The sequence below is a fragment of the Calliphora vicina genome, chromosome 1, assembly GCF_958450345.1.
Source record: "Calliphora vicina chromosome 1, idCalVici1.1, whole genome shotgun sequence".
Taxonomy (NCBI): domain Eukaryota; kingdom Metazoa; phylum Arthropoda; class Insecta; order Diptera; family Calliphoridae; genus Calliphora; species Calliphora vicina.
This window is the reverse complement of record NC_088780.1, coordinates 24,616,640-24,627,922: the sequence shown is the minus strand read 5'-3', so window position 1 is coordinate 24,627,922 and position 11,283 is coordinate 24,616,640. Positions and strand designations below refer to the sequence as shown.

General features: G+C 30.1%; 1 protein-coding gene across 1 annotated transcript; it reads right to left on the bottom strand.

Moving 5' to 3' along the window:
* Positions 1-204: 204 nt before the first annotated feature.
* LOC135958771 (salivary glue protein Sgs-3-like) lies at positions 205-7,708 on the bottom strand. The gene is made up of 2 exons (XM_065509705.1): positions 7,640-7,708; positions 205-1,309 (listed from the first exon to the last, which is right to left on the bottom strand). The coding sequence occupies exons 1-2, from the start codon at positions 7,706-7,708 to the stop codon at positions 302-304; spliced, it is 1,077 nt and encodes a 358-aa protein (XP_065365777.1). The 3' UTR covers positions 205-301.
* Positions 7,709-11,283: the final 3,575 nt, after the last annotated feature.

Sequence of the window (11,283 nt, the reverse complement as noted above, 5' to 3'; positions counted from 1 at the left end):
TAAATATGTAGACAAAAAGATACAAAGAAGCCAATAGATAAATGTTTAAACACATTCTGTCAATACCTCTATTAATGTTATGATGTGCATGATGATTATCTTGTTTTCTGTATTTAAGTTAATTAGAAAAACAAAACTATTATATGTTGGTTGTTAACTTACGCATGTTTATCAGTTAATGAGATACATATTAATAAAAATTAATTAATTTTTAAAATTTTTATTGTGTTTTTTTATTTTGAGGGGTATTTATAATAAATTAAGTCTTAAAAATGTAGTGTAAGATCCGTTCAAAATTCTTTTATCTTCCCAAACGATGAGGGAATGGTGTAATTGTGGGTAGACCACTTTTTGCTGGCCTTGCTGTAGTCGAACCGAAATACAAATCAAAACTATAATTATTATTGAATTGTTTATCATCGTGCTGCGTGTTGCCAATTGAGTGTCTTTGTTGTGCTACTTGTTTAGCTACATGTTGCTTAGCCATGGTTTCGATCTTGCTTTGCAACTTGATGTTTTGTTTGTGAGTAGTCAAGGGAACCTGTTTTGTTTGAGTTTTGCTTTCAGCAACATGCTTATCGGCGGCTGAGATGGTGGCTGCTGGTTTGTTGTAGTTCTTAACTTCTTTGCTGGTGCTGGCTTGTAAATGTTTTAATTGTTGTTGTTTTTGATCTTTCAGCTGTTGTGTTTGTTGTTGTTGGTAGTAAGATTTTTTAGTAGTTTTGAATGAAAGACTAGGTTTTTGTGTGGTTACCGCTACCTTTTCTTCTTTGCCATCAACAATGTTATTATCGAGCAAGGGAGGCAGCAAAGAGTCCAAAAATAAGTCAGGTACTTCTAATTTAGAAGGTTGCACAGTAGTTCTTGTAGTGGTTGTCGTTGTGGGCTTAGCGGTGGTGGTGGTTGTTTTAGCTGTAGTTGTTGTTGGCCTTCTGGTAGTCGTCGTTGTTGTTGTGGTAGGTTTTTGTGTTGTAGTTTTCTTAGTTTCTTCCTGTTCAGTTTTAGCCTCAAATAATGGTGGCAATAAAGCCTCAATCGATAGTTCAGGTAAACTATTATTCACCTCATTAGTTATGGATTTTTTCGTTGTAGTCGTTGTAGTTGGTTTTTTTGTTGTAGTAGTTGTTGTAGCTTCAGTTTTCACCTTGGCTGTTACCTTATTTTTAGTTGCTGCATCTTTGCTGTTGTCTGGCACATCTTCGAATGGCGGCAACAGCATATCGATGTATGGCACTGCCGCTTTATCGGTGGCTGCTTCACCATTTATTGCCGCCACGAGACAATTTACAGTCACAGCTGCGATTAATACCTAGAAGATGCAAAAAAAGTAAAACAGAAAAATGTAATGGAATAAATATTGCAAAAAGTTTAAACACACGACACCGTCAATAAGCAGCTAAAGTGTTCTACGTACTTATAGATTTACAAGAGCCAGCAACAAAAAAAAAACAATGCTTGCAACAAGATTAAATTTGTACCTTTAACAATTTATAGGCTCCAAGGAACTATAAAGTTTCAATACGTTACACATTTGTTGCTGTAAACAATTTTAAAATATTTATACAAGTTTGGGAAAGCGACGATAACTTTTATATGGAATATTTCAAGTCCACATAGTTTTTTGATGGCACTTGTTCTTTTGCTTTAATCATAATAAATTTGTGTTGAAATATGTATTTTTTTAATGACCTTGTGGATGCTGAGTCAGGTTTTGTAATGGAAAATGTCTTATAACTGAAGATCAAAATACTATTGCGTTTTTTTAAAAATGAGCTAATTCACTTTGCGATAAAGCAATAAACCTAAACAATTTCAGACGTTTTCAATTTTTCATGAGTTTTTTAAAACAAAAAAATTTCTATTTTCACGTAAAAAATATATTTTTATACCCTCCACCACCACAAGTGGTGAATGAGGGTATATAAGTTTGTCATTCCATGTGTAACATTGAGAAATACTCATCTGGGACCCAACAAAGTATATATATTATTGATCCCTATGGAACTCTAAGTCGATTGAGCCATGTCCGTTTGTCTGTCCGTCTAACACATCGAAAATAGACACACAAAATTAGTAAACTTGCAAGAAAAATGTTTATTGTTCACCTGAGCAGTTTTGTATTGAAAATCAGCAAAATGGGTTTAGTGGAACCAGAGTTATGAACCAAAATGTGAGACAACCTAACAAAAAACTTGATAGTTTTTTAATAGTTTTTATTATTTGTGCAAATATATTGAAGACAATACCATAACATTTTACACACGTTATTTTTATGTTAAAAGAACTAACTCTGGTAAAAATTATAAGAATCAGTCCATGATTTCTCCTAGCCCCCATACAAATTTCTTCCCGAAATATGGTTCTATGGTCTGTAAATGCCCACAAAATCCAGGAAAAATAAGTTTTGTGCTTAAAAATATCACAAGACCAAAGTTTTTGTGGATCGGCCCATATTTGACCATAGCCCCCATATAAAGTTCACTTCCGAAAATGATTTAAATAAGCATAAATGTCTAGTAAATGTCGCTATCCAGTTGAAATTCGACATAAATAATCCCCATATATACAACAATTGCTGTGCCTAATTCTATGAAGATCAGTCGATAATTGGTTATAGCTCCCATATAGGGACCACTTCCGAAAATCACAATAACCTACATAAATATCTAAAAAATATAAATATCAAAACAAAATTTCCCACAGATCCGTAATTTATATTTACAAATCATACTACAGAATTTTATGAATATCGGTCCATATTTGACCATAGCTCCCATATAAGGTCCACTTCCAAAAATCAGTTAAGTACTCATAAATCTCTTATAAATACCCTTATCATGCTAAAATTCGACAAAAATAATACTCATATACATAGATATTACTGTATTAAAACCTATGCAGATTGGCCGATAATTGGTCATATCTCCCATATAAGGCCCATTTCCGAAAATGATATTAACCTTAAAAAATATTTACAACATATCGATATCAAAATGAAATTACGCACAGATCAGTAATTTGTATCCAGCAATCATACTCTTGATTTTGTGAATATCGGTCCATATTTAACCATAGCTCCCATATAGGCTCCTCTTCCGAAAATCTGTTATCAGGTTGAAATTCGAAAAAAATTTTTGCAATATATAGAAAAAACGATGTACCAAATGTTACTATGATAGGTCCATAATTGGTCATAGTCTCCATATAAGAACCACCTCCGGAAAACACATCAGCCTGCACAAATATACAAAATAATTTGTACTGAACCAAAATTTTACACCGACCAGTAATTTGTATCCAAGAATCGTACTACAAGATTTTTTAAATATTGGTCCATAATTCGGCTTAGCTCCCATATAAGATCCACTCTTGTTAATAGCGTTGTTTATATGAAATTCTACAAAAATAGCCCTCAAATACTTAGGCCAGTAATACCTCATAGCTTCTATATATTGAACCAAAATAGTACACAGATTAGTAATTTGTATTCAAAAATCATAATACTGATTTTTGTGAATATTGGTCCATATTGGCCACAGCTCTCATATAAATACATAAAAATCACGTTAACATATTTTATGACAATCGAATCATAATAGGTCATAGCGCCCATATAAGTCCCACAACCCAATTGCCCAATTCACAATTGGTGTCGTAGCGTTGTATCGTTGTATGTCGTAATTTTTTTTATTAATGTTTTGTTTTTGTTTCGAAAAATTTGTTTGAAAAATATTTATGACATACAATGCTACAACACTACGACATCAATTGTGAATTGGGCAAATATTTTGAAATTTGTCTAAATATATTTGTATACGGTTTTTTATACTCTGTTTCTTCACTTGAGGTTAAAAAGGAAAAATGTTGATCCAAACGTAATAACTAATTATTAAGTATATAAATTGTTAAATTTCATACGTTCTAATAGGAATTTCAGTTATAAATTGCTGAATTAGTTAAAATTTTTTGTACATTTGAAATAAAATATCTTCTGCGTAATGTAGTTTTTCTAACAACTGTTATATTATTTCAGTTGCTATACCATCATATTTAGGTGGAGGGCATTTAAGATTCGGCACGGCCGAATATAATACTCTTGCTTGTTTTTTCTTCAATTTGTTATTATAACTCCGAAACTACTGTTACTAGGTTCTTTTCTATTATTATATTAAAAAAAATAAACTCTAAAAAAAAACTTAGCCATTTCTCTGATTGTTTCATATAAAGTGCCAAAAAAGCTGATTTTTTTCAAAATTTTTTTATGGAGACTCCACAGGCGGCTCTCAGTAGTGTGCCACTAGCATGGGTGGGTCTGCCCTCCAAAGTTAGTGGGGGTCGGTCATACATTTAGAATCGATTGGGGCACTTTAAATGGGTCAAAGTGGGATTTTTCAGAATTTGACTTTTGGGTCAAAATAAGGAACATCAGAATTAATTTTAGAGGTATGGTTCCTTAAGCAAAATTTCTTATGTTGATCCCTAGAATACAATTTTCTTTGTCACGTGGGCGATTTTTAAATCGACCCGCCCTAATATACATTTTCATCAGACTTGCTGAACATTGTATTTGTATAACAGGTAGAGAGCTATACTCGGCTGTGCCGAATCTTATTTACAATCACCAAATTATACTTCAAAATAAAAATTTTAAATATTTTTGTGTTTTTTCAATTTTGTTTTTAATATTTAGCGAAAAAAAAACTTTTGGTGAAAAAAAAATTCGGGTTAAAAAATATTTTTTCCGATTTTGACCCATTGCAACTTACTATGGTCTTGTATACGTCGTTGCAAAGGTCTTTGAAACATCTATCATTAGATATCCATATTGTCTATATTAATGACTTAGTAATCTAGATATACACACAGTTGTTAAAGTATACATACGATCGACTTTTTGGACCTTTTTTAAAAAATCTATATATTTAAAAATACAAGGCCTAACTCATTCATTCACTCACTCGCTGATTCAATGACTCATCAGTCATGAGTGAGTGAGTGAATGAATAAGTCAGGCCTTGTATTTTTATATATATAGATTTTTTAAAAAAGGCCCAAAAAGTAAATCATACGTATAATTTAGTAACTGTGTGTAGGTCAAAAAAAGGTAAAAAATCGAGTTTGCTTTTTCCCTATATCTCAGCCATTTGTGGACCGATTTTCTCGATTTTAAATATCAACCAAGCCGGAAAAATTCCGGAGATACTATATGTATGAATCGTATAAGTAAGTTATTTGGGGGCTTCGGAAACTTGATTTCAACAGACAGACAGACAGACGGACTTGGCTTAATCGACTCTGCTATCTATAAGGATCCAGAATATATATACCTTATAGGGTCGAAAAATTATATTGTGGAAATTACAAACGGAATGACAAACTTCTAACGAAGGTGAAGGGTATAAAAACTCGGATTCCCTGGGTAAATACCAAAGCATTTTTTTTCTTATCCTTCATAAGGTCTTCGAGTCAAATTTGACCCATTTCGAAATTAAAATTTATTTTTTTCTTTATTTAATTTCAAATGACAACAACTACGTTAGGTTTTATTTAAAGAAAATATATATTTTTTATTTGGTTGAAATTTGACTCGAAGATTGTTAACATCAGTAAATTTGAACACCCTATGAAGGTTAATGCAAAAACGATTAAAGTTACGAGCTCTTAAAGTTTCCTCACAGTCTAAATCAGTGTCAGACAAAAAGAGAAATGTTCAAAATCAGAATAACTTTTTGTAAATAGATTTGCTGGTGTTTTGTAAAAAGTCGATTAATGTTGGTGCCCTTGGCTATATTTGTTTCTCATTGGTATAGTTTAGAGATATTTTTCCTAAAATTTATATTTTTAAAAAATACATTCGTATCCTACAACCTTTCAAATGGTGAGAAGTAATAGTAACCTTTCAAATGGTGAGAAAATACAAAATATAAAAAAATCAACAATGCGAAGTCAAACAATGGGAAATTCTCACACACTTATTATAATCACAATGTCTTTGATAGCGTTACCATTAGGAATTGAATAATGTTTTTGTTTAAAAATTTTTTAAATTATTAATTATTGTCTTACAATAAAAAAAGAATCATAGAAAACCGGTTGTGAGTTTGTAAAGTTAATAAACATTTCTTTCTTTTGCGGCAAAAGAGTCATAACTAGGTATATAAGATACTTTTCTTCGCTAACACAAAAGGAAATCAAAATAACATAGACTGATATATTTAGATATGCCGAATCTTTTATACCTTACAGAAAAATCTAGAAAAATTGATTAGGTAATTTGATCTACTTAATTCTTCGGTTCCTATTATTTTCAATAAGAGAAAGATTTGTCGTCATCAGCATCAAAATTAACCCGGATGATTTTATGTTTATTTAATTGCTTAAAATAAACATTTGTATGCATGTGTATCAGGTTTTATATTTAAAAAAAAAAACTCTAGTTTAAATTAATTTAAATAACAAAGGAATGATTTAAAACATTCCAAACCATTTTATTTGAAACTATGTTATGTCACAAATGATCGTTGCATACGTCATTTGTGAGAAGACTGTAATAAAACCCGAAAATATAATTTTCAATATCTTTTATATAACTAACTATTTAGATATCAGCTAAACACATACAAATAATTGTAATTCATACAAAGAATAAATATAATTCCAATTTAGTTGAAAATATTTTACTCATACTGTGTTAATGTTTTCGGAAGTGGTCCTTATATGGGAGCTATGATTAATGGTAAACCAATCTTCATAATATTCCATGCGGTGATTTTTATATAGTTATATTATGCGTATTTAAGTGATTTTCGGAAGTGCACATAAAATGAGGTATATGATCAATTGAATCGTTTATTTCAAAAACCAGTCAAGCAACAAATTATTGATTTTGAGTAAATCAAAGAAAACTTACAGCAACCTAAAAATTACTTTTAAAAAATTTATTTTCTTCCTATGAAAGTTATCCATTTGTGTAACTGTTTAATAATAAGTATAAAACTTTTTTTTACCTATATTAACATGTATTTAAAAAAGAACATAAAGTTTGTACTTGACTGGTTTCTGCAAAAAACAATAAATGAACTTTTTAAAGAAATAACTATTCGTCATCATACACCCGTACTTCAGTGTATTCTGCTTCCATTGCAGGCCATTGAAAAATATTCGCATAAAATTACTCATATCCAACCAAGTAGAGTTTAAGAGCTTGTAAATCTTTTATTTTTTTTTATATTTATTGAGACCTACAACATTAATGAAAAAATAGTAGAAAAAATACATAGTATTAAATAAATCGCTTGACTTCTTTATGAACTAAATACGAATTTCTCGGCTTTGCTTTACCATAATAGAGAGCTGTAAGGTAAATGGGGGACCATACGCCATAGGGGCCCATCTGCTAACACCGATTAACTTGAAAACAGAGAAATCGATTTTGTTACAATACCAACTTTTGTTTTCGTTTCGTTTTCGAAAATGTTTTGGTGTAGGTTTTTTTTCTGCCAACTTTTTCTAATTTATGTTATTCAATAAATATATTGGTTGGTGATAGAAAATCAATAATAGTGCACAAAAAATTACGATAATTGTATTGATAAAAATAAATTATATTAATGTGCAGTACTTCTCCTGGGGCTCATACCTCAGGTGACTGGTGGGGCGGTTTCGCCCGGAATTGCTCTATGGTAGTCGAATCCAAATCATCCTCCATGAATGCCCCGATAAGTTACAAGATATTTATTTGATGTTGATATGTCACAGTACATTGTAAAGTAAAATGTTCAACGAATTTTATTTTTGTTTTGTTATGTGGAATTAAAATTAATTACCATATTTTTGTTTGTTTAAATAATTTAGAAATAAGGCAATACAATGTTGTTATATATTTATAAAAGTCTGTTTTTTACTACTGACAATTCTGCCCCCACTGCTTGGCGTATTTACCGCATGGATGGGGCAGTATCGCCGTTTTTGGTCACTGTATAAATATTAAAAAAAATGTTTAATTCGAAAAGATATACAACGTTGAAATAAGTAAAACTAAAGCCTACATATCTGAGTATTTGAAACAAGAACAAATTTTAGAATATCTTTATCGTTTTGAAAAGAGAGCGTATCTATTAGGGTATTCGAATTATTCGATTTTTCTCTTGTTCGAATAAAACGAATAATTAGAATAAGAGATTTTAACATGTTCGAATAATTCGACCACACGTAATTAATTAGTTTAGTAATTAATTCTTTAGTAAATGAATTATTCACTTCATCTAAATTATTTATAACAATAAAGGGAATATTTTCCTAGCAACCATATTTTCCTAGCAACAAAACGTTAGTTTGCAATATTTGTGTTTATCGTTCGATTTATTAAATATTTTGCAACACTTACGTAAGCGGTTAATAACATCACTTAAATAAATTTTAAGATCATGGCCTTTGTCTATTTCAACGTTATCATTATAAATGTCATCGTCAATATCACTTTCGACGACCATGTCAAAATCACATTCTCCATCACATTCAACTCCACTTTAATCTAAGTTAATATTTTGATTGTTAATTGCGATTCTTCTAATATTTCGCCAGCTAAATAACAAATATTTTATTCCGTACCTTTTATTTTCATTGGTTCAAGTCCTAAGTTACAAATTTTGAAAGATTTGTTTTTAGAATTGTAACTTTTTGCAGTAATATTTATATATTTATAGAAGAAGCTATCGGAACACTCAGCTACAGTGAGCGAAAGTCCTTTTGTCTTTAGTTATTTGTCGGATTTCAGAAACAATACAATTTTTGTGAGTCATTATTACTTATTTAAATTTGGAATTAAGAAAAATTTTAAGCAATTTAATAAATTTAAATATATATGAACATTTATTCGTTTTATTCGATTATTCGAAAATGGCCATTTTTAAATTCTTCGAATAATTATTCGTAAGAAATTATTCTATTAATCGAACGATCATTAGTCGATCAATACCCTAGTATCTATACGATCTATATATATTTGTTTGCATTAAATGATGAATTTACCTTTACAAAACAGTAATCGCATAATAACTCAATCTTCAATTTTTTGTTGCTTGACTGGTTTTTGAAATAAACTATTCAATTATAGACCTATATTCAAAAACCCCAGTAGTTAGACATTTGCATACATACAACTAAGCCGTGTAAAATTTTGGTTCGAAATCAATATTTATAAGAAATTTAAATATCGATACTAGGGTGGCCCTTAATAAACGAAAGTTTGATTTTGGCTAGCCTCACCCCCCAGGTTTTACTTAAAATTCTTAACAGTAAGGAAATAGAGCTCATTCACCAAAAAATGGCCAAATAATTAGTTTTTCTCGAAAGTCGCAAAATTTAAATCACAGGTACGGAAAAACTATAGAAGGTATTTGCATAAGTTTTCAATATTTTTTATTTCCTATTATATTTTCAATATAATCAATCCCAATAAGGTGATCAAAAAATTCTGAAATTTGAAAATGGAGTTTTGAAACTGCCGTTAAAAAATTTTATTTTTTTGGTCATACCTGCGTTAACGGTATCCTACGAAGACAAAAACTCATATACAAGTAAATATGGATATATTTTTAGAAAAAATAAGCTTTTATTTTAATATTTATCAAAATATGTTAATTTTGTTCCTACATTTCTTGTTTTAGTGCTCTGAGACACGTTAATGAAATTTTTAATAACTTTAACGTTTTTTGACCAATTTCTGGTTTTTATGTCTCATTAGAATGACAATTACGTACATATTTCTATTCTTTTAAATTAAATTGCAAAATTAATTTTTAAATTGCTAAATTTTTACAAAAACCGCTTTACTTAAAATTTTTTCAGGATGATTTGTTTTTACCAATATTCACCAAACTGGGGGGGGTTAGAATGAATGGCCAAAATTCAACTTTCGTTTATTAAGGGCCACCCGAATGGATACTGCTACATATATTTATATACGTCGGAGTCATATTCTGTGAATAAATTTATATTAGGCCTAAGAGCAATCACGGTCAAATTCTCAACAGAGTTTTTTCAAAAATATAACAACGTGTGCAAAATTTCATTGTATTATCAGAAAAATATAAACTTTTTTAATAATGTTTCACATTTTGGTCCATAACTCTTCAACTACTGACCGATTTATTGCATTTTCAACACCAAACATTTCTGATCAATAAAGAATATTTAACGAAAATTCTCCTTAAATACTTCACTCGAGACCCTATAGGACCAACCCGCATTTTATAAGGACCCAAAATACGTATACTTTTTGATTCTACGACCAATTTTTCGATATGTTACAAACGGAATGACAAAATCAATATAACCCAATCTTTATGGAGTTGGGTATAAAAATATAAATGTTGTCGAAAAATTGGATTACAAAAGATGTTAATATGGCAAATGTATTAAGTTTCACAGCCTAAAATAGCTAACAAGTAAGAAAGTATGGTCGGTCAAGCCCGACCATATAATAACCTACACTAAGTAAAATAGCAAAGACATTTTTCTTTTAAAATTTCAATAATATATATTTTTGAGTGATTTTCGGAAGTGGGCCTTATATGGGAGCTATGACCAATTATGGACCGATCACCATGAAATTAGGTCGTGTGATTTATGTCTATATTAAAGTTAACTATGTTGCATTGTGTGTGTATACCGACATTTTTAAGCGATTTATGCACGTTAAAGTGATTTTCGGAAGCGGGTCTATATGGGAGCTATGACTAATTATGGAGCGATCGTAACAAAATTTGGTGACATGAATTTTGTATATATAAAACTTATTTGGACCGGAATTTGTGGAGATAAATATATAAATTAAAAGTCCAAAAAGTCGATCGTACTTATACGAGCATATAGTTTTAAACATTAATAAATATACATAGAGCATAAACTCTGCTGTCAAAGACCTAACTCAGTTGTGAAAAACCTAAGTGATGAGAATGCATCAAAAAAATCTATGTGAACACAAAATCAATACTCATATGTGTGATTATTTTGAGTAGTTTTTTTGCTTGAGTTTTTTTTTCTAATTTCCATAGAGAATTGCACATAGAGCGGAAGCTCTATTACTCAAATAAATCACACATACGAATGTTGTTTTAGTGTTCATATCGATTTTTCACTATTACATTCTCACCACTTACGTTTTTGATAATTGAGTTAGGTCTTTGGCCGCAGAGTTTCCGCTCTATGTGTATTTATCTATGGTTTTAAATAAAACAATAGAGAAAATATTTGTGTATTTTACAAAAATACAAGTTTTTC

What these genes read in the sequence shown, in the direction of transcription:
- LOC135958771 (XM_065509705.1), bottom strand. Translation starts at nt 7,708, where the DNA reads ATGGAGGATGATTTGGATTCGACTACCATAGAGCAATTCCGGGCGAAA. An exon ending in CGCCCCACCAGTCACCTGAG is followed by an intron (nt 1,310 to 7,639) that starts GTATGAGCCCCA and finishes TGCATCTTCTAG; the next exon opens with GTATTAATCGCAGCTGTGAC.